Source organism: Cheilinus undulatus, linkage group 23, assembly GCF_018320785.1.
Source record: "Cheilinus undulatus linkage group 23, ASM1832078v1, whole genome shotgun sequence".
Classification (NCBI taxonomy): domain Eukaryota; kingdom Metazoa; phylum Chordata; class Actinopteri; order Labriformes; family Labridae; genus Cheilinus; species Cheilinus undulatus.
In genome coordinates this window covers 18965185-18989708 of record NC_054887.1, presented here as the reverse complement: position 1 = coordinate 18989708, position 24524 = coordinate 18965185, and the positions used below count along the sequence as shown (strand labels likewise).

General features: G+C 39.5%; 1 protein-coding gene across 4 annotated transcripts in view; it reads left to right on the top strand.

Annotated features, from left to right (window-relative positions):
* LOC121505523 (ELKS/Rab6-interacting/CAST family member 1-like) overlaps nucleotides 1-24524 on the top strand; it is a 188470-nt gene that overhangs the window by 113387 nt on the left and 50559 nt on the right. For all 4 annotated transcript variants that reach the window (XM_041780924.1, XM_041780922.1, XM_041780921.1 and 1 more), the window contains one exon: nucleotides 21122-21269. In XM_041780924.1, coding sequence (XP_041636858.1) covers nucleotides 21122-21269 — 148 coding nt within the window. The remainder of the gene's footprint in view (nucleotides 1-21121; nucleotides 21270-24524) is intronic.

Here is a 24524-nt window from a genome sequence, read left to right as displayed (position 1 = left end):
CAGACTCTCCTCTTAGCTCATACATATATGTCTTGCTCCTTTAGATTTCAGTTTTGGACAGTTTCAAGAATCGCTGATGGCACCCGCTGATGGTCATTCTGTTAACTTTTACTGGCCCATCAGTGAATAATGCATCATACGCTGATGACCGTTGCCGATGTACATCAAACATGGAAAATAGACAAATCCAAGTGCATGATGCTGAAAGCAATAATGTTAAAAATATGACAAAAGTAATGACAGACGGCAATCTGAATCTTTGCTGTGTTGCTTACACCCTCCGGTTGGCTGTCCACAAAGATGTTTTCTACCAGTAAAGCATCTTAGATAAGGCTGCAGTTGGCCAAAAAAGGTGGGACTCTTTGATCATTTGAGATGAACGGTCTGGCTACAGAGCATTCATCTTGGCTAGATTAGACTTCTGTTTAGGGTTAGGGTAACGGTTAGGATACCAAAAGTTAAAAGTCAGAAACCTGACCTGCAAAACCTGATTTAAAAACATTTAGTAAGGTCCAGGAAACAATCTGCTTATTGGAAGAAAATCTCATCCTCCATGAAAACACCAACAGAGCCAGCAAAGCTTACATAGTTCGGTAAGCTGCATAAGTTATGTAGGTAGCAGAGCTTTATAGTTAATGCAGCCAAAACTAAGCCCACAAAGCAGCTACATTAGCTACATTTGATACCTACGTAGGCAAGCTTTATCAGTGTTTGCCAAGGCTCAAGTTGCTAAAGCTAACTTAACTATAGATAAAGGAGCTATATAGCTAACATAGCTAAAGCCAAGTAGACATATCTACGTAGCTTTTATAGACACCGTATATCTCAGAATGGAGATACACTGTTAAACATCTCAAAATAAAATCAGATTAAACTTCTGTCTAGGGTTAGGGTAACGGGTAAAGTTAAAAATCAAAACTCTGACCTTGTAAAACCTGATAACAAAATGTTTAGTAAGGTCAAGAAAACAGTCTGCTTACAGGAAAAAAGCTCATCCTCCATGAAAACAGTCTTAACATGGCCAGCACAACTTACGTAGCTCCATTAGCTGTGTAAACTATGTAGAAAATGTAGCTACGTAGTTGAAGTAGCTAAAACGAAGCTCACAAAGCAGCTATGGTAGATATGCATCCACTATATCGGTGCAGCTAAGTTAGTGTTTGCTCTGTTTGTTAAGGCTCATGTTGCTAAAGCTAACTTAGCTATAAATAATAGAGTTAGGTGGCTAATGTAGCTAAAGCTAGGCTCACAAAGCAGCTATGCAAACTATGTAAACTACATGTTTTATTTTTTAAATGTTGCCAAGTGTGTTATGTTTGCAATGTTTGTATTGTGTTAACGTAACTAAGTCTTTGTTTATGAATGGAGTTGAATTTTAAAAAATCAGTTAGAAATACATTGTAAAAGCAAATACACCACTTCCTCTTTGAGATAAAAGGTGTATCAGATGAACGGTCTGTGAGAATGGCAGTCAGAAATGTACAGTCTGCAGCCAGCACGTGATCCCCTTCTTTAATTTTATGAAAGATCCAATAGAAAGGTCTGCTTTGATCCTCATGGTATCATTTCATGCATCAAAGGGCTGAATTAAAGATTTATACAGTAATTTAGCAGAGATTACAATGCATTACAATATGTATTGTGTATGGTGATGTAGTCTAAAAATATTGCAATATCAGTTTTAGGCCAAATTGCCCAGCCCTAGTATCAAGGTGTAACACTGCCCACTATGCATGTCCAAAAGTATTTGATACAAGTAAGCCATACTGAACATTTTCCTAAAAACATTGCCTTAATAGGCAGAGTCTGTTTAAATGTAATTGCATGCATTTTTTCTAAACTTTGCACAAATGTCCACACTGAATCAAATTTGCCAAAAACCTACACTTGGACTTGATAGACAAGAGATAAGGTCAAAAGTCTCTGCCACCATACATACTGTGAGGCTGCAGAGGCATATACAGTCACTAGAAAAAGTATGTGAACCCTTTGAGATTTCTTGGATTTCTGCATGAATTGGTCATCAAATGTGCTCCGATCTTCATCTAATTCACAACAATAGACAAACACAGTCTGCTTAAACTAATACTGCACAAAAAAATGATGTTTTATTGAACAAACCATGTAAACATTCACAGTGCAGGGTGGAAAACGTATGTGAACCCCTAGGCTTATAACTTGTTGACCCTCTGTTGGCAGCAATAACCTCGACCAAATGTTTCCTGTAGTTGCAGATCAGACCTGCACAACGGTCAGGAGGAATTTTGGACCATTCCTCTTTACAAAACTGTTTCAGTTCAGCAATATTATTTGGGTGTCTGGTGTGCATCGCTCTCTTGAGGTCATGCCACAGCTTCTCAGTCAAGTTGAGGTCAGCACTCTGACTGGGCCACTCCAGAAGTCATATTTTCTTGTGTTCAATCCATTCTGTTGTTGATTTACTTCTATGCTTTGGGTCGTTGTCCTGTTGCATCACCCATCCTCTGTTGAGCTTTAGTTGGCGGACAGATGGTCTTAAGATTTCCTGTAAAATGTCTCGATAAAATTTGGAATTCATTTTTCCATCAATGACAGCAATCCGTCCAGGCCCTGAGGCAGCAAAGCAGCCCCAAACCATGATGGCCCCTCCACCATATTTCACAGTTGAGATGAGGTTTTGATGTTGGTGTTCAGTGCCTGTCCACACATAGTGTTGTGTGTTCCTTCCAAACAACTCAATTTTGGTTTCATCTATGGACAGAATATTTTGCCAGTAGTGCTGTGGAACATGGAGGTGCTCTCTTGTAAACTTCAAATGTGCAGCAATGTTTTGTTTGGACAGCAGTGGCTTCCTCCGTGGTATCCTCCCATGAACGCCATTCTTGTTTAATGTTTTACTTATTGTAGATTTGTCAACACAAATGTTGGCATGTGCCAGAGACTTCTGTAAGTCTTTAGCTGACACTCTAGGATTCTTCTCATTCACCTCATTGAGCATTTTGTGCTATGCTCTTGCAGTCATCTTTACAGCACGACCACTCCTAGGGGGAGTAGCAACAGTGCTGAACCTTCTCCATTTGTAGACAGTCTGCTTTAACGTGGACACATGAACATCAAGGCTTTTAAAGATACTTTTGTAACCCTTTCCAGCTTCATGCAAGTTAACAATTTTTGATCATAGGTCTTCTGAGAGCTCTTTTGTGCCAGACATGGTTCACATCAGGCAATGCTTCTTGAGAAGAGCAAACTCAAAACTGGTGTGTGTTTTTTATAGGGCAGGGCAGCTTTAACCAACACAGCCAATCTCATCACATTGATTGGACTCCAGGTTGGCTGACTCCTGGCTCCAGTTAGCTCTTGGAGAAGTCATTAGCCTAGGGGTTCACATACTTTTTCCACCCTGCACTGTGAATGTTTACATGTTTTGTTCAATAAAAACATGAAAACATATAATTTTTGTGCAGTATTAGTTTAAGCAGGCTGTGTTTGTCTGTTGTTGTGAATTAGATGAAGATCGGAGCACATTTGATGACCAATTTATGCAGAAATCCAAGAAATCTCAAAGGGTTCACATACTTTTTCTAGCGACTGTAACCTCCAGGTGGTCGTTCTAGTCTCTCTTCATAGCAGCTTTGCCATGTAGCTTCACTTGAGAACCACAGCTCAGGGCATAAAGATCCCTTTTAAAGAAGGTGCACTAGGTAATAAAAGCATACAGGTTTTCAAAGGTATGGTTTTGTCTGCAGAAATTGAGTTCACATTTTTAGAAAGATTTGTTAAAGCAGCACTGTCAGAGGCTGTCCTTGAACAGCACTCAAAAGTTTTCAGTTCTAAAAGTTCTTTAAGGATAGGCGGCAAAAGCAAAAAATTTCTTATTCTAAAAGTGGTATTCATATGAGATCCAAAACTATTTTGATACATTGAATCAAAATGATGTACAGCTTTCACACTTTTTGAATAGTCGGTTGATTTAGTGTAATATCATTTAAAGTTTGAATGTGGTATCAAGTCATCGCCGAAAAGGAGAGGACACAATAGGAGACAAGAGGGAAACGAGTGAATAACCAACAAAACACAGAGAAGAAAGTGGTCAGAGAGGTCAGGGAAGGAGTTATAAATCTTTATTTTTCAGTTTGGGGGGGAATAGGTAGGATAATAAAATGAAAGGACAGAGGAAGAAATGTTTTTACAGCAGAGAGAAAAGAAGAGGAGAAAGACAGCTGTCCAACAAAAACTGAGTGGAGCCAACAAAACTGTATGGTACCCTGGACAAATTATATTTCCTTCAGGCCTGCCCCTTTCAATCCTAAAAGACATCCATCAGTGTTTCACACTACACTGTATACGTACAAAGAGTGTCACTGCATTTTTTATGTTATTTCCCAAACAATTGCTGGAAGACCTTTCTTGCTGCGTGCACTTAACTGTAGCTGAACGAGAGACAAATTAGACACATTTGCATCTTTTCAAACAGCATGAAACCTTATTGCAGCTTATTTACAGGCTTGCTTTGCATGTTTTAATGAAAATTATAAAAGCCAATTCATAATATAATAAATCAATACAACTGCACAGTAAAGACCCAGAAAAATAAGGGTTGTGATGCTCTTGAGACACTTTTTTCATGCAGAATAGTCAAAGCTTCCAAAAACAGGCAACACAATGAATCCACTTACCTCTATTTGCTTTAGTAGAGAAATAAAACATATTTTGGTTGTTTTCTCTCTCCATGTGGAGGAGCCTGCTTCAGGCTGTGACAAATCAGGTGTTAAATAGTGATTCACTGAAATTTTTATGGGTGAAACTGCCAGCAATGCCAGAATCTATTAAGATTTACTGGAACATGATCTTCTGTTTGCTAAAAAGAATTTAAAATTAATCTTTTAGTGGATTTAGCATCTAGAATTAGAGTCTGTTTACACATAAACCCTGTTTTGGCCCACATGTACAATACGACCATAAAGAAAGTGTGCAAAGTCAGTGAGCCGCCTTGAGCCTCCTGCAGAGAGAAGTATGCCTGATGCCTCAAGGTGAATGCTATAAATTCAATTTATTCCCCCTCTGCTGCTCTGCTCTTTGTTTTATCTCCCACACAGCCTCCAAACCGGACTCCCTGCATCCCTCCCTTCATTCCTGACATCCCTCCTTTCTCTCCATCATTCCTCCCAAAATCCTCATTCCTTGCATCCTTCCTGTCTTCTCTTCCTCCTTACCACTTTGCATATATTTCTTTTTTTCTAAGTGTCTGGAAAAGTCATTATTCCCTGATTTCTGTCTGGCAGTATGTTTTTCTATACCTGTCTGTCTACGTACTGCAACTTAGTTGAGTTTGTTTGAATTAAAACAATCATGATATTTGATTCAATTCATTTATTGTAGGGATTTTCCCTGATGATCAAACATAAACTTAAATTCAGACTCGTCATAGTCTAAAATTAAGAAAACATTCAAAATTCAGTGGGAGCGATATGTGACTGAACTTTAAAAAAAAAACAGGGCTGCAAGTAGCATCCTCACACCCTGGTACACCACCTACTGAGAGAAGCCAGTAACACCTCGAAAATAAAATGTCCAATCTTCCATCAGTTTTTCCCCATTGCCAGAAAGCTTCAACTTACCACAGGACTGCATGTGTAAAAACACACAAACCCACACACTAACACCACCAATCCAATCAGTGAAATAAGAAGGACATGCTGACTTAAAAATTAGACAAACACACACGGACACGAGTCACATACAAAATGAGATGAGACAGCATGACTGCTTAGAAGCTTTCAGTCCCAGAGTGTTGAGACGTACACACATCCACACGCATGCACACATATGCATAAAAATACATCCTCCCACACAGATGCATGTACACATGCTTATGGTACGCTGCCATAAGCCAGAGACAAGCACTTTGATCCTGTCAGACAGCAATGAGATTAATCCAGAGTGTGCCAAAGCGTGTCTGTGTGTGTGTGTGTGACAGACATGTTGAGAGCTTAGTATGACAAAAAGGGGCGCACAGTTCTGACACTTAGTCTTACAAGCTCAAATCAGGGCACCGCGCTCTGCATTTCTCTCCATTTTTCTTCTTGTACTATCTGTACTTGCCTTTCTTTTCCTTTTCTCTTTTACTTTATCTCTCTTATTCTTTCTTTTTTGCCTGATTTTAGGGGAAAATGAGCTTGAAACTGGAAAACAGAGGCAGTAAAATGCATGTGTTAGTTAGAGGTTGTAATGAAAAAGGGTTTTCTGCAAGTCTTGGAAGCCAGTGATTTCTGTCTGAACATACAGTGGAGAAAAAGTAAGGTTTTTGTAGTGCTTCTTGATGTAATTTTACGTATAATCTATGTTGTAGAGATCCAACACATTTAAAATCACTGAATTAAGTCAAATATAAGTGGAAATAAAGAGGGACTCAAACAAGAACAGGAGGCAGAGAACAAGAGATGGATGGAAGAGAACCAAACAAATCTGACAAAAAGAAGCAAGTAGAGGGAAAGAAAACAGATAAAGGGGGAAAAAGATGTAGCAGGAACCTAAACTGGCTGGTTTTTCTGGCTGATTACAGGTTGTCCATGCCAGGCCATCGAACAGATCATTAAACAGCAATTAAAGAGGCAGAGGGTGCAACGAGGAGGAAAAACATATCAAGAAGGAGAAAACAAAACATGCTTTCTTTTTAAAAGCCTCTGATTGTATGTTAGGACAGCCAAACGATTATATTTCTATTCTGGAAATAATAAAACTGTAGTAGATGAACAGGGAATAGAGAACAGAACAGGATATTCACTGAGTTAAAATTAAGTGCTCTTTAAAGAAAGACAAAATTAAGAAAAACAAAACAGATGAAGTTAGAAAAGAAAAGCCATAACCTGGCATAATCTGTACAACCACAGTCATTAATAAATGTACGCTTACAGCGTCGAGATGACAGCCCATTTAAGGCATTATCCTCCTTAATGGGGGAGTTGGCTCACAGTGCATTCAAGCCTTTAGTGTCTGTCTTCATTTAAAACCCCAAAACTGCTGTTGTTGTTTATGATTCTAAAATTTTCTAAAGATTAAACTTAAAGATGGAATTAGTTAGATTGGCCAGATTCAATGTCTGTCATATCGTCAGGCAGAGCTATCTTGTAATGCTCCAATCTGAAACTATTGTACCGATCTGAAATCAGACAGACCTTCCAGCATCATTACAGGAGAAAGAGGCCATAGCCACAGGCATGGTGGCAGATTTTAATCAAAACTGGGCAGCATTTCTTTATTTAAAGAAGAGCAGAACTGCTCTGAAAGCTTTTTGGGGTGGAAAAGATGTTTTTTTTTGCTCTTCTCCTGACCAGCCTCAACAGGATTTTGCTGTATCTATGGGTGTGGTTTAGATTTACAGCAAGCCAATATACAAAGGACAAGAGCCATGAGCGGGACTTTTTCTAAACCCCCTCCACTGGACTTCTGACCGCTACCGCCTGCTCCCACAGCACGTACCATCCTCCCCCACCTGCATCAGCAAAAGGTGTCATACAGAGGTGAAATTGCTTCTTGATCTCTGGAAAGACTGCAGTGCACTTACTTACAAAATTTTCATGCACATACTTTTTTGTGGATCTTTTACAAAGCATCACAAGGCCTACCAGCAATATGATGATGCTAGGATATGAGACAGGCCCATATTTAAACAAGTTTATGCATCACCGGTGACTACAGCTAACGAAGTAGCAATTAATACATTATTTCTGAGTGAGTGATTCTAACAGCAATGTGTGACACATCTCCTGTCTGACCACATTAAATATGACCAAGAAGAATTGCTTATTTTAAAGTCATACAGATGTGGAATTGTTTCCTGATCTCTGAAAAGTTTGTGTTTGACAAAAATGCAGTGCACCTGCATCAGCTCTCACAGACAGTAACCAAAACTTACTCTGTGTATCCCGATCTATTGTCATCCTCATCATTAGATGCTTAATGCATTGAGGCCAATTTGCATGGAAAGGGGTGTTTTTCCCCAGATAACTGCATAATGGCCCAGTGTCTCTGCATGCTGCTATAATATGAGCAGAGAAGTGCTTTAAAGAGACCTAACTTTGATTTGGGTTCACAGAGCGGGTTTATCATCTAAATACATTTCCTTGTGAGCATGTTTCAAGAAAGTACAGTTGTTTCTGCCTCTGTCACTTACTTTTAGAGCTTGTAGCAGATGGAACATATTTAACTTGGGTGTGATGTAATTCCCAACTCAGACTTCGGAGGTAAGTGGAATGCAGCAGAAGTCCCTGAAAGATGACTCTGCAACATTATGGATTTTAAAGAAAATTTGTACATATCTATGATTTTTTTTTCCTGGCACCAGTTTCAAAGCAGTACATCCAAGAAGTCTTCTGATAGGAATCAAGGACAATTTGAGCAACAGTGCGGTGTGGAAATCTACACAGACGGACAGACATGCCGCCAGTTACAGTTGTAAGATCTAAAGCATCAGCTCTGTCAGAAAAGAACATTTCTTTATTAGAAGAAGAGCAAATGAACACATTGAAAAGATTTCTTGGCAGGGAAGATGTTTTTGCTCTTCTTCCAACTGGCTTCAGCATGAGTTTGTGTGACGAACTAGTCTATCTACATCCTCGTTTCTCTCGTGAAGGAAAATATTTCCTGAGCTTAGAAAAAAATCGTGTTGGGTAAGGTAATTTCTCATATACTTCTTTGAAATCGTGTTTCACTTAAGGACACTTCCACTTTAGATAATACTGGCGCAATCTGACCAGTAGCGCTAGAGTACAGCTGAGCCTCAGGGAGCATCTATAGTTACAACAGAGGCACTGAGGTGTATTTTTCAGTCTCACCTTGTCAAATAAAGTCATAAAAAGATAAAAATCTTCTTTCAAACACGCAGGAGTCGCAGGTGTCCGTTACTGTGACTGGTTAGTGTTACAGGAGTGAGTTAGTGCTGACAGATTGTAAGCAGATGTCTTGGTCTCTGTGGCACAGCGTAGAAATGGATTCACTGTAAAAAAAAAAAAAAAAAAAAAAAAAAAAAAAAAAACCTGAGTGAAGACAAAGCTGCATCTTTAGTCACACTTCTCACCCTGTGTGTGTGTTTGTGTGTGGTCCAATCAAAAGAGCACACTCCTGCAGACCGTGGATAATGCATTTTTACACCTTTCTTATTAGTCACAGTGTGTGTGTAAAGAAAGTGTGTGAGGCAGAGAAGAGAGAGGGGAAAGTGTTTTTTTTTATTTTAAAGAGAAAAAAGAAGCGGGAAAAAGGGGAAATGTGTCAAGAACAGATCCTCATTCTGTCATGCAATAGTCCCACCTGCCCTTCTCTCGCTTTCTCTCTCTCTCTCTTTCCCCCCCTCTTCTCGCCTTTGTCTCTCTACCTCCCCTCTCGCCTCTCTTCGCTCTCTCTCCCTCTCCACATCTCTTTGATTTGTTTTTCCTCCAAATCCTCCAGTTATTTTATTCCCTTCCCTGTCAATGTTTCTCTCTGCGTGTGTGTGTGTGGTGTAAGTGTGTAAGCCTTCTCGCTGTCTTTCTTTAAGCCTCTCTGATGTACAACAGCTCCTTGAGGGGAGATTTTCTCTCCCTCTCAAACACACACGCTCACACACTTTCTTATCCTATGCACCAGCTTTAACCTATTTTCCGAACGCTCTCTTTCTCGCTCTTTTTCACTTTTTCTTATTCTCTCTGATGGTCTCTCGTCCTGTCTTCTCTCTCTTCACTAAATCATTCATATCCAGTGTCTCTGACCCACTTCCACTATAGTTTAACACACACAGCTTGCTAAAAGATCCCACCGAAAATCCTGCTGGTCTCAGTGAGTTGTTGTTCATTATACAGAGGGCTGCTTTAATCAAAGCAAAATATATATTTTTTCTGTCCTAACCACCTCCAGCACTCAATTTTACACACCTCTGGTGAATACAACCTTAATTAACAAGTAATCTTTCCAGCAGGGGTGGAAAGTAACTAATTACAGTTACACAAATTACTTAATCTGAGTAGGTTTTTGGGTACTTATAAAATCAGTATCTATACTTCTACTGAAGTAAATTAAGGCTAAGGAACTGCACTTTTACCTGAATACAATAGTCTTTCACTTTTCCAACTTTGTTGGCTACACAGTAGCACAGAACGAGAGACTGGCTCCACATCACATCCTAAAACTGCAAAAAACTGGAGTGTTGATATCTCGGTGTTAAACAATTCATAGTTGATTTTAACTTAATTCTGAGTAAAATGACCTTTAGTGTTGGAGATATTTGAAGTTTTGCCCCACCAGTGTTGTTAAAATCAGTAAAGGGTCAGGTGAACTAAGGTTTACCCACTGCCATTTCAAATCTGAGTTCCCCATCATGCCCTTGGGCAGTGTTTTGATGTGATTTATATGTTTTCAGTTGTGTTTAGATGTTGCCTGTTGTACAGTGATCCCTGCTGGTGTTCTGTTGCTCATGTTTCTTGTGGATTGTCGTTGTTTTTAATGTGAGACACATTTGCACCATGAGGGAAGTGATCCACTGAGTTAGAGTTCCAGCCTGTGACTTTAGGTGCTCCTAAAGGACATGTGCATATTCTTCACCAGCGTGCATTACCTTACTTTGCCGTTGACTCTGCTTTGTTCTTGCCAGAGAAGACCCACCTTTCTAATTATATGTAGTGTGGACTAATGTAGACACTTTTAAAATGTCAAATTAAACTCTGTGTTCTGTCATTAAAACAAAAGTCTGTCTATTCTAACTGGTCACATCTACTGCCCTCCAAATAGTTTATTGTGCTGGTGAGTTTACTTTGTAGTCCACATCAGACTGCTTGATTTATAGGGAGAAAGGAATGATTTTGTGATTTTAGACCTGACAGTTGTTTACCCAAAGATGCTGTAATCTTTTGTTTAGATGTGCTTGATAAATTGCACTCACTTTAACCGTTGTTTTGTGTTTTCTTGCCTTTATTCTAGCTGCCTTGTCTGAATTTGAATTTACGTTTGATAGACTTTCAAATTAGCCACCTTGGAGCATCTCTTCTGTAAACACATTTTTGTTTTTTAGCTTGAATAAAAGCAGGGCATCCTTAAAAGTAATACCCTATGATCAGTTTTATCATTATACTCGTCTTTTTGCCTGCCATTATCCCTTTGATGTGTTTGGCTTAATGTCGCTCCTCTGGAACAATTTCAAAGTTTTCAGTGCAAAAACAATCGTACTGGCGTCGATCATTTTCTTTTATAACTTCTGTCATCATGTAGTAAAGTATTTGTGTTGCCAGATTTGCTGGAGAGAAAGCAGCAGTAAATGGCTTTCTATAAACCAAAGCTTTATTGGCCGTCTAAGCTTTGATGCTGCACACATGGCAGGCCAGCACCAACAAATATTTCATAGCACTGCTCTGATGTGTGCGTCTGTCATCTGTGTTTTCTTTCTTAGGGCTATGAAACAGCAAGTGTGTGCTTTTGGATTGTGTGTGTATAGACAGGAGAGTCTTAAAACCAAGATCATAGTGAAGGATCACATGTCAGACGTACAGAGCTGTGAAAAAGTATTTGCCCCCTTCCTGATTTATTTTATTTGACTTTTTTAATTACATGTTTCAAACCATCAAACAAGTGTTGATATTAGACAATGAATTAACTGTGATCACCCACATTTTTTGGAAAGCTGAGTACAATTTCACTAGCCACACTCAGGCCGGATTACTGCCAGACCTGTTGAATCAAGAAATCCCTTAAATAGAACCTGTGTGGCAAAGTGAAGTAGGCTAAAATAGATCTCAAGAAGCAACACGTGTTGCGATCTAAATAAATTATCTGTCAGTCTGGAAAGGGTTAAAAAGCCCTGTCTAAGCTTTGGGAATACAGCAAACTGTGTTAAGAACCATTATCCACAAATGGGGAAAACTTGGAACAATGGTGAACCCCTCAGGAGTGGCCAGCCTACATAAAGTACTCCCAAAAGCACATGGAAGACTCGTCCAGGAGATGACTTAAGAAACCAGAACATCTTAAGACCTGCAGGCATAACTTGACTCATTTAGGGTCAGTGTTCGTGATTCAACATTTAGAAAGACACTGGGTAAAAATGCCTCCCTATGAGAGAGTTCCAAGTCCAAAACCACTGCTGACCAAAAAGAACACAAAGGTTCATCTCACATTTGCCAGAACCATCTTCACAAGACTTTAGGGAAAATATTCTGTGGACTGACGAGGCAAAAGTTCAGCTTTTCCGAAGGTGGCGTCCTGTCACATCTGGTGTAAAACTACCACAGCATTTCATGAAAAGAACCACATACCAACAGTCAAACATGGTCTGAGGCTGCTTTGTTGCTTCAGGACCTAGACGACTTGCCATAATTGATGGAACCATGAATTCTGCTCTCTGCCAGAAAATCCTGGAGGAGAATGTCCGGCCATCAGACCTCAAGCTCAAACGCACTTGCAGAAGGGCAGTGATCCGAAACACTGGCTATCTTTGTCTAGTAATAAAATTTGTTTGATCTAAAACATTTAAGTGCAGAAAAAAGCAATCAGAAAGGGAGCAAAAACTTTCTCACATGACTGTATATAAGTTACGTGTATGTATCTTATAGGCATGTGTGTGAAACTTAAAAGAAGAGCCCTCTGGCTTCACGTTTTTTCTCCTTACTTCACTTTTTCTTTCTTCGGTTCTTTCAGCTGCTATGAAATGCAGGAGTTCATACCTCAGACCTCCGAGTATGTGTGTAAAAGAGAGAGAGAGGGATAGAGTCAACATGGAGCAGATGAGAATAGGAGGCCTAGCGCTTGTCCGCCCCAGGACAGAAGCTGTCAGCTGGGAGAGAAATACTACACTGCAGGGCCCCACTCTGGAGACTCACAGACTAAACTAGTAGCTGTGCGGAGTTTGTGTGTGTACGGGAAAGAGAGGGAGAGAGAGGAAAGCACAGGGAGAGGCAAAGACAGAGGGAGAAATTAGAAGTGGATTTAATTTTATGTCCATGCGTAGAGGAACATTATGCACAGTCATGATCACAGGAGCCAGCCACAGTCGGGTGTGTTTGGTTTGATGCGAGTGTGTGCGTGTGCCCCAAGGCTGCATTAGCTACCACTCCAAACCAGCTGTGCCCTCCTGTAAGACATTCCTCCAATTTGTCTTCTGTGCTGTTCCCTCTTTAAAATCCTAAGTAAGTTTTTCTATATGTTTAGATGTGTTTACAACATACAGAACAGTTAAAAATGGTGAATAAGATTCAAAATCTAAATATATAAACATTTTGATCAAAAGTAGCATGAACTTTTTATAGACAGGAACAGTAAATGGTTCCCATCATGCAGCTGAAACGCAGGAGACTCCTGCGTCAGTATAAGGAATATATTTAAAACATAAAATGGCAGTTTTTAATTATTTTAATGTGAAATGTGACATATAAACCTTGGTACGTATTTCTCATAATTACATAAATGATTATCACATTTTTCTAAGTCCTCGGTCTCAAGCGTGGAGAATGTGCTGATTTAATTTGCCATGGTAGTCTTTCAGTTTCTCAGAATTGGTCATTAAGGGGGAGTATGTTTTGGAAAAATCTTTGGAAATGTGTAGTTAGCTTCAAAAAGTCTTCTCATATCTTGTCATTCTCTGAGGCCCAGCATGTAGAGGAAACCTCCCCTCACAGAAACAAGGTCGAGCTTGACACGCACCAAGTCGTGTAGGGGTTAAAGTTTGAGCTGTGGCGTCCTCTGAGCAGCCTGCTGTGTAACCAGAGCAGACAGAGTCACACCAAACAATGGAGAGCCGCTTTGTTCACTCGGAAACAGAGAGCAGAGAGAGGGGATTATTTCTAAAATAGCTCTGTGTTTGTCTTAGGCAGAGGCTGGACAGTGTCACATCAGACTTCATTCTTATACACACTTAAAGCCCTGCATGCACACAGACAACCTGCGAACATGAGCACACGCTGGAATACTCCATAGTTTATCCACATACAGGAAGATATGCTGTCATGAACAGAGACGTACAACTGTTTCTTCAGCGCATGCAGACTGCAGAAGGTGACAGCATGGAGGAGATAATGCAGCACAAACAGAAATGCTGCTTTGGTGTTTGTGTAGAAAAATGCGTGTGATCTTAGACCAGGCATTCTTGTGTGTGATAAAGTGAGGGGCCGTAAGTGGTTTGAGGAAGGCGAGAGATCACATGTGCGTCTCTGTGTGCCAGGGTTGGGGTCAGGTGCCTGGTGCGTTTGCATGCATCTGCTTACTGTCTGCCTTGTCGCCACAGCGATGACATCATGGCACACGACCGCCAAACGACGGAAAGAATGCCTCCCGTCTTCTTTACAGTCGGAGAGAGAGGAGAGGAGAAGGAGTGATGAAGGTCTGAGGAGGAGAGGAGAAGTGCCAGAGGGGGGAAGAGAAATTTCTGAATAACTATTTAGATAGACTGTTTAGAGGTTTTTCTTATTACATTTAAAACAGGAAGATAAAAAATGCAGAAATAAAGGGATAATATGAAGCTGTTCATATCAGCATGAAAATAGGTTGTTTGCAATCATTTGATCCAGGATGTCCATTGAGGTTTAGGAAGTGGGGGACAGCCATTAGGAGTGAATGGGAATGGAGAAATGTGAGTACTTAACAGCTCTAAATGGACCTGTACACTGCAATTATCATCAGAAAGTTTCTACATACACTGAATATGATCCCTACACTTTACCAATAAGATTTTTACCTCAATTTAACTGATTTACCTGCTGTGGAGGCAATCAAAGTGGGCCTTCTAAAACAGTGATCATCAACTGGCAGCGGAGGGCCACATCAGGCCCTCCATGTCTTCCCATCCAGACCCCCAGAATATTATTGATTTTGGGAAAAAAAGGACAAAAAATCTTATATATATATATGAAATAAATTCTGGAAAAAAGAAGTTCACAAAAAATGTTGTAAAGCTGTTGAAAATAATAATTGAAAAAATTGAGATTGTAGAAAAAATATCTGGATTGGTTAAATGCTGATCCATTTTTTACTTGAGACCTTTTTCTATCTGAGAATCAAAACCAAAGACCTGCTTCTTGCATTGATTGTTCACATCAGGACACATATTAGCGTCAAACTCAGTGATGGAGAACATGACAGCCCCAGGAATATTCAGCTAAAATATCTCAACTGCCCCCTTGTGGCTGGCTATGATATAGGAACTGATCTCACTTTTTAAAGCTAAAAATGGCACGCATTTTAAAGGAAAAAATATTTCAAAAACATGTTAGTTAGAACAAAATGTCTTTATTTTAGTTTATTTGAAAGTCTAGCCCAAAAATGTCCATTGAGGAAAAAGCTTGCCTTTGTTCAAATGTAGCTGATGACCCCTGTTCTAGAGTCTAGCATCGTCTAGCCAGACAAGGCTTGTTCTGAGCTAAGAGGCTAGCTGAGCCCCTTTAACATATAAAAAATACATGCAAAAAATTGTCTTTTGTCACAAAAATGCTTAAAACAGAAAGGGGGATAGACTATCAACCAAATAAACCTTGTGGGGTAAGAGACAGAGAGATGATGAGCTGTGCATGAATGAGCCTATGCAACAAAATGGCCCTTTTAAGTTAGCTAAGGTAGCTAGCTTCCATCTGACAGCCAGTTTTCTTTCCTCCATCCTTTGTCTGTATTTATTCCACATTTTAAAAAGCCAAACTGTAACCAATTCGAAGAGCCATTTTGGAGCCAAACAACCAGCTCTTCTGAGCCGAGCCAAATGATCTGGATCTCTTAAGAGAGACCAGTTACCCAGCAAGAGAGGTTGGTGAGACAGACATCAGCCAGCTAGAGGTAAGATCAGAATTTAATGTGCTACACCATGATAAAACTGTACTTGTGGAAACAGATCATCTACAAGTGGTGTGTGACACCACTTGTCCAGGCTTTAGACGGAGGCCTTTTTAATTCCTACCTGCTGCCGTTTCTCTGTGAGCTCTTTAAACCTTTTTTTGTCTGAATTTTGCTTTCAGGACACAAAAGTAGCTTAATAATTAAAAGTATATTTATACTTTAACACTTGGCATACTTGGCATAATCATAACCAGCTGAAAACATGGCCTTTTTGATAAGCTTTAAAAAACCTTTTTGACAACAAAATACTGAAATAGACCAAGTAAAATGATTCAACACAACAGCATTTTAAAACTCCTTAATTTAATCACTGCAGTATTTACTTCATGTATCCTATCTATTGTGCAAACTTTCAAAAATAATCCAGTGGGAATGTGGCCTTGCACATGTTTGAGTCATCCCAGCTCTGCAGTGCAGGACAGTGTTGTAATGTCTACGACACAATTTTGGTCAACATTGTTTTGCTGGGCAATCCTGCAGTTTTTATTCTTGTGCTTTAAGACCCATCTGTGCCACACATTTGTTTTTTTAAGTGTTGTTTTTGGCTTACATGCAAGTTAACAGCAGATGTCATCGCTGATAAGTCAAAGAACAGATTTAGACCCATACTTTTCTTCATTTCAGACCAAAAAGATACAAGGATGTGGAGTGCAAAGGTCCCAAAACTTTTTAAGACAGAAGTTGCCGAGAGAGAAAGTATGAATATTTGAGAAGTAACCTTTGTGACAAACTGATTCTTCCCTTCCGTCTTTCCTTTATCTCACTGTGCCCTCCTTATTGCTGCAGAGAGGAAAGACTTGAAAGGAAAGTTCCAGATCTGAGGCTGCAGCTCTACTGGGAACCTTTCCTCCTCACCGCGCTGGCTGCTGTCGTCTTTTTAAGTTCCAATAGTAAAGACACACTGCCAGCAGAGCGGAGATCATACTGTGTTTTTAAAGCGCCCTCTGACAGAAGAATTATCCAAAGATTGAAAAAAGAGCTCCGCTCTTGAAACAGATTGTAATGATCACATGGTAACAGCAGCAACCACATCCAGCACTTGTCACAAGCATGTGTTTAGCTCTGAGTGTTTGAGAGAGAGAGGGGGAGAGATGAAGGACCCAGAGGCCAAGAATGAGACGGGTGCATCTGGAATAAATATCATTTTATCACCAGGGTTTACAAGTGCCATGTGCTGGCAGGTAACCCTCAGATATGGTATAAAACTAAACGCACTGTTAGCTTTAACAAGACTAATGTTCCATTAGCCTCCTTCACATGTGTGTGAGTGTGTGTGGGTGCTAATAAACGGAAAGGCTGGGACAGAGTTCCAGTGTCTTAAAATGTGGAACAAAGAAAATTCTCTGATAGCATAAAAGAGTCCAAAAAGTGTTAAAGTTTAAAAGACGGAGCATTGAGATCACTGGTTTGTGGCAGATATAAATGAATTAAAACTACATTACTCAAAAATGCCGCTCCTTATGAAAGTCCATTAATACACTAATAATAAATAAAGTTGACTAGAAAGTTCCTTTTGGGAAGTTGAAATGTCTCTCTTGCATCAAGGCAACAAAAATGACTTTTTTGATTGAATATTGTGAACATAACTGCTCCTAATTCTTTGACTGGATAGTCATAGTATGAGAATTCTGTTTGAAATTATATCCAAACTAGGGCTGTTAGCACTGAAGCATTGATCGAGATGCTTTTAGTATCCATAAGGATTGCATTAATTTCTTTCAATTGCAATAACTGCTTGCTTTATTGTCCTTTTCATCTCACTTTGGTTTAGTATTCCTGCAGTCACAGTGGTGTAAAGTCATCTGCTTCTTGTGTTATCAAGCATTTCACTTTTTTACCGCTCCCTCATTTCATTAAAAAATACTTTCTATGTTCAAGTTCATGTTGTTATCTTAAATCTTCCCAAAGTCCTTTACGTACTTTCAAAATTAAAGCATATCCAAACAGGAAGGCAATTACCCTTTGTGTAAGAAAATAAAACAAAAACAGTTTGAAGTGCAAAATTGTGGCGTTTTAAATTGCAGAAAATAAAGAGTATTAATTATGATTACCTATAGAAATTCTGAGATTAATCCTGATTTTTAAAATCAATCATTTGTTTAAACTTGAATTGTTGCTAAGGTTAACCATGTAAAGTGTTGCATAAGGCTTGTTTTTGTTGAAAATTTGGCAGAAATATAAAACTTTTTGAAAACTTCCCAGGACTCAGTATGAATGTATCCATGTTTTTAGGCTTGTAAAAATCAGCTTCTCCAATTGATCCAAAGATAAAATCAGTCATGGACAAATGTGAGCAATTGGCTGTGTGTGAAATCACAGTCATTCACTACTCCCTGCCTCCTACACAGGGAGTTGTAGAGCTGTTGAGGGCTTCAAAGTAGGATCACTGGCACAATTAAATAAACACTGCTGCACGCTGCTCAGTGTCTGTCCAGTAATGGCATTATTGCTGTAACACAATAGAAATAGGCAGTAATGTTTGCTGGGGATCAGTAATAAATATGAATGCATCAATTTTGTATCTAATATTAAGGGTTTGTATGGGTGTATGAAAATGGTTCCTGCAGGTCCTTGAAAGGCTTAGAGTCTTCAATTGCTCATTTGATATTTAAGGGCTTTAAAGGTCATATTTTTACCAGTTGGAGGTCTTGGAGTTTAGAAGGCACACTGACTAAGACAGTGGATCGCAAACTTTTTCTGCCGGGCCCCCCTTTAGCAGTTAAAAGTATTTTCAGGTCCCTGTACCCCTTACGTTTTTTGCTATCAAATTCCTGTTTTAATTTACATTTACCACAGCATAAAAACTCAAAATTTTGTAGAAATAACAACTATAAATTAGAACAGAGCTTTAAAAATCTAACTCTCTGTTTTGAATTACCTGAAAATAAAAACTTAGCAAACATTTTTCAAGAAACATGCTTCCAGTCCTGCTGTTATTTCATTGACAACTGTTGGCTTGTCTTGTGCTACACATCTCCTCAGGTCCTGGGTGAACTTGTGAGAATGCTTCTCTCAGTTTATTGTAGATGTCTAGCTTTTCTGTGTTTTTTTTTTCTTTTGATTGAGGTAACAACAGAAAAAAAAACTATCTCCCACAGGTAGGATGTGGCAAAGTGGATTCCACTCCAATCCAAAATGCAGACATGGCTCTGACTTGATCTGCAACTAAAATGCTGAATCTGAAGGGACATCGATAATTTGCTCCTCTTCTGCAGTGCTGAAGTCTTCAGCTGGTGTTCCTTAGCCCAGCCTTGCCGCACCCCCCATGTCATGTCATCACTTTAGGAACATGGCCCACTTTAGGAACCACTGGATCCACCAATTCCTCCTCTCTTTATTGTAAACAGCTTTTAGATGTTGGTAACAATGTCACTGAATGCTAACTTCTCTGTTTTTACACTGGTTTGACTCCTTTTGTCTGTCCTCAATCAATGAGAGCAATCAATTCACTTCCTAACTGCAGAACTTTACTCCTCAGTACATGGAATTAAATGCTTGGTTGATGACCATCAGTTGTACACACACTTCATGATGCATTGTGTAATGAAATGAGTTCATGATATTGGTAATGAGATTTTCACTCTTATTTTAGAAAGCTCTACTAAATGCCAAATTCACTACTTTGTGTACTTTATTGTGAAAAGGCGGTGGTTTCGAATACATTTTAAATTATATGATAATCATTATGGATCCAATAATCTTGCTTCCATATTCATAACCTCTAGAAGTCTTCATATGATAAACACTGAGGTGTTTTAATGACTATAAATATCCTGGGAATCAGTCCCCCTCAACCCCTTGAGCTCCTGCTCCTGTCAGACTGCAGCAGCCCAGATGCATGATGGGACACTTGTACACTGACAGTGCGGTTTGTGAGGTTACCCAAAGAATCTGTGGGTGTTCTCACAGTCCAAACATGTAATCTGTCTTCATTTAGACACTCATCACTGCATTCCTCAGTGCACCGCTGTATCTCTCTAAGTGTGTGTGAAAGTGTGTTCGACTGTGTGTCGGAGAGAAATAACCTCATACACGCTTATCTGGAGTTACTGTGGTTCTGCTCAGGGGGACGATATGCCCATCTGTTATCCTGAATGTTTCTTTCCTGCATCTTTTGGCTGGATTTTACATTTTGATGAAGAATCAGAAGCTTAATCATTTTCATATTCTCTCATGGGTGATTACAGAAAAACAGTTTATCTAAGATGCACATGCAAGTTTGCATCTTTGTGCTCATTTGCATGTGTAATTGCATGTGGCTACTCTTTTAGACATGTGGGATTGCGGAAAACTCATGATTTCGATTTCCAAGAAATCAGACCCTTGGGTGTCCTCCATTGGGTCTGGGGCAGATTTGTGGCGGATGGGATGGATGGAATGGGGCTAGTTGCTTCCCGGCCACATGGAATGTTATTTATCTGTGAGCTCCACTGTCCGGACACAGGGAGAGAGGAGGGACAAGAGGGCTGGAGAGATAGGCAGAGACCAGACTCCCATTTGAAAATATGTGTTAATACCGCTTAATAATGTTTAAGTTAGTGAGACAATTTTTAGATAATTGCTGTGTAACCAAAATCACTCTTTTGGAAGCATTTCAAAAAAAGAGCCAAAGATAACACGCTCCTATGTAAGACTGCATGATTTACAACCAAAGAACTCTATATTTTTGCTGAACAACCCTAAACTCATCCTCCTTAATCCTAAAGTGGTGCAACAACTGAGCTAAAACTTCCCCCCACTTGTTGACATCCCTTGGGCTCACTATGACATTAGCGTACACCTAAATTAGCATCTAGGCATGCAGATAGTTTTGGGTTCTTTTGTTCAGATTTTTGCTTTTCCATCTTTGGGATTTTTGTCTTTACCTCAATACAAGGGAGGCAACTGGAAACTTCTTTGCGGCGCTCTTAAAGCTGTGCAAATGACATTTTTAAATATTTTACAGGAACATCTTGCGTCCTTGTCACTTGAAATATTCCACAGAACATTTTTTTGTAGATTTCAGGATAAAGATGTTACTATTAAATAGTTTAAATGCCATTTTTACCAGGTTGAAGGGGGAATTCTGGCTAAAATGGCTAAAAGAACATGTAAAAAAATGTGTTTTTTGCCATTCTGACTCACTAGTCCTTCATAATATTACTTTGATATTCATGATTTGTCCAAGGGAAAGCAGAGACTGCTCTTGTGCCTTAAAGTTACCTTTAATTCCCTGTTATGACATCAGTGTAAAATATCAGCCATGATAATTTATTAAGATGATTTCTACTGTCTCTAACAGAATTTATGACTGTTCTTTGTGCAGGCAAGAGGCGTTACTGGCAGCCATAAGTGAGAAAGACGCCAACATTGCCCTGCTGGAGCTCTCCTCGTCCAAGAAGAAGAAAACTCAGGAGGAGGTGGCAGCACTGAAGAGGGAGAAGGACGGTCTGGTTCACCAGCTCAAACAGCAGGTAGGAATACTGTAGACGCACACACGCTTTGACATCCAAGTTGACAACAGGAAATATTTGTGGTTGCTTATTTAAATGAGAGACGAGGAATGGAGTGTAAAAAAGGAAGGACAGGTGAGGTGGTGCTGACGAGTGGAGAGAAGAAAAAAAGGAGATGCAGAGAGAAACTGAGTCCAGATGTGACCACAGTCCTCCGACCACCCTGGGTAAATTTAGGAATAACCGACCCCTCCTTCACTCACCACACACAAACACATACACAGTTCAAATCCTCAGCAAATCTCTGCTGACAACACCTTTATATAAATCTGTTTTTATTTACATTCTCCCTCCACAGATACACAACCGTACACGTCACCTCTCTGGTATGGATACACCTTCACTGAGCTCACACACACAAATCTAGACACATACCGAGTGTACTCAGTCACCCGGGCCAAAAACAAGGATATAAACATGACCAAATGCCTCTGTGGTTCCACACAGAGGTCTATTCACACATACTCAGAGGCACACTCCCACACAGTAAAGGTCCTCGTGGGTCTAGTGAATTAACCAACTCCTCAGTGGATGTGCCTACTGAGAGTTTGATGGATTTCCTCTTCACTGTTTTATCTGTCTGCCTGGTATCTTTTCACTTTATACTTTCTACTGGTTTCTGTGCCCATGAAGCATTAATTTTGTGCTTTGATTCACAAAAGCTTAGAGTGCCATAGAAGACAGTTTTCCAAATCAATAATATTTATTAACACATGTAGAGAAGTTTCACAATAGCTGAAGTGATTAAAACTCCTTGTGGGCTATAAAGGCACACAAAAATGCCATTAATGTGCATTTAGGTTTTAACGTTCATTATGAGAATGTGGATACCAGACGGTAAACCTTAATTCTAGGTGTGGGCACACCTCGTTTAATATCAGATAGCTCAGACTGCATGGTGGTCTGGGATGGCTTCATCCCAGTTGGTTTAGTAAACTGGCTCATATTAATCGGGAATAGTTAATTTTATTGAAAGGAATACCCTTATTAATCCAAGTGTTTATTAATACAACTATCAATCCTTATTCAAGTTTGTCATCAAAAACAGGTTTTTTTTTTCTTTATGTGACATTTGAGCACTAATGACACTGTATTTACATACGCCAGACCTTTAGGATGTCATAATTTAACCATCCTTCTGCTTGTTAAGTCCACTAATGAACTTTTACTCTGCCAATTTCACCACCAATTTCGACACTGGATTAATGCTTTTAACTAACTTTACTTGCTTCAAAGTTTTCACAGCATTTTGGTTAGATTTCATGCACAATGCTGCTTTGTTTTGTGCTAATGTTTCCCCTTGCAAAAACTAAGCTGATGTATGTTTTTGCCCAAGTGATAATATAAGTTTACATTACACTCCATAGCAGTATCAATAATCTAAAATGTTATGGATTCCTGGGTTTCGGATAAAAAATACAGAGCTGGGCTTTTGATTTACCAAACTTTTGATTTCCATCACTTTATCCCTCCTCTTAACTGACATGATCTGCGGTAGTCTGCCAGTTAACAAAAATACAGTGTTGTTTAGTCCATCCAGTCTTACTCGTAGTAACTGGAATTCCAGCTCCTTTTAGTGATCTGGATCATTTGGCTCAGCTTAGCAATAAGCACTGGCCCTTTGTCTGCCAAAGACTCTTTATTTGGTATCATTTGGCTTTTATTACATCTATCAAGTAACAAAAAAAGGGACGAGCTGGCTCTCATCATTCACAGAAAGGAGCTGGCTTGTTTGCACATCACTATTGGCTTCTAGCTTGTCTTTTGGCTTATTTTAACCCGCGATCTTCTCCAGTGTGGTGTCACATAGCTGAAAAAGTCTGTGACTCAGAACTGTCTGTTGTGGCCCGTAAACTGCTTTGCCAAGAAATTAGATAACCTTAAAGGGCACTTTTCCAGTTTTTTGTCAGCCTTTTTGGTCGTGCCTTAAGAAGTTGACTTGTTCAAGTTTGCTTCTTTTTTTGCCCTCTTGGTATTCTTTAAAAAGACAAAATTAGTGAGAAAAGCTGATAAAGATGCACTTCTGGCCTCTTGCTCATAGCTAATTCACCCCTGTTCTTTCACATAGCCATCAGTGACAGCAGTAAGCCTAAAAGCCATGAAAATCATGTGTGGGCTGAGATTTGCATAAGAGGCGGGCAAGTGAGTTCTGATTGCAGGTCGTCACCAAAGACGTATTATCAATGCATTGCGTGGGCGCACATTTGTAGCGCTGTCAAATAAATATCCAATACCTAAAACTGATGGATAATGTGAGAAATAAGCAACCTGAGAAACACATTTTATTGGATTTTAAATCAGAGACCGTAGGATTCATGTTCACTGTGAGACAGAAAATCAAAATGAGTTATTTTAACCAAAAAGCTACTTCAGGTACATGATGCATCTTCAGTGGCTTCTTTGATTTTTTTTTTCTTTCATAGTACCATTATTTGGTCATGATAATGTAACTTTAAGCCTCATGATAGTTTGACTTTGCGCTTTTCTTGGCTTCACAAGGGTGGTGAAAAAAGTGCTAACTGGACATTTTATAAATGTTTAGTGTTTGAAAGCACTGTGATTTTTAAAGCTGTCTGCTGCCTCTTAAAAAAGAGCCTTCTCTTTCTTAAGCTTCTCTTCCATTGCTTCTGAGCTGTAATACTAAAGGAGAAAGGGTCAGAGTAACCATACACCCACCTTCCCAGTAGCTGACGAGATGCTTTTAAACAATTAACCCACCTGTTTCTGCATAAATGGGTCATTGAGCATTCACCACACACAAATGATGAAGACACCTTACGTATAAGCTCAAAACCAAGATTGTTGCGTATTGTTTTTCCCTCCATTTCTCTTGATTCACAAACTGTGACACTAAACTACAATACAGAGGACTAATGGAGTTATAATCCAAAAAATGGCTCAGATAGACACAATTTTACATTTCAGTCATTGCAAGAGCTACTGAATATTGCCAAAAATCCACTTTATGGATAAAAAGAGCTCAAAGGATTCACAGAGAAGGATGTTTTATGCAGAAGGAGTAAAATTGTACGCATGTGAGTCAAAGAGTTTTTGAATTGGTGTTAAAGTGAACGTTAGGGAGTGTGTGAGACACCGTGTCAAATGAAGTCATTATAACACACACATCACTCCCGCCTCTCTTCCTCCCTCATCCCTCCGTCTCTCTCTGTCCTATTTGAAGTCATTTATGACACCTCGAGGTCTTGAAGGTGGTTA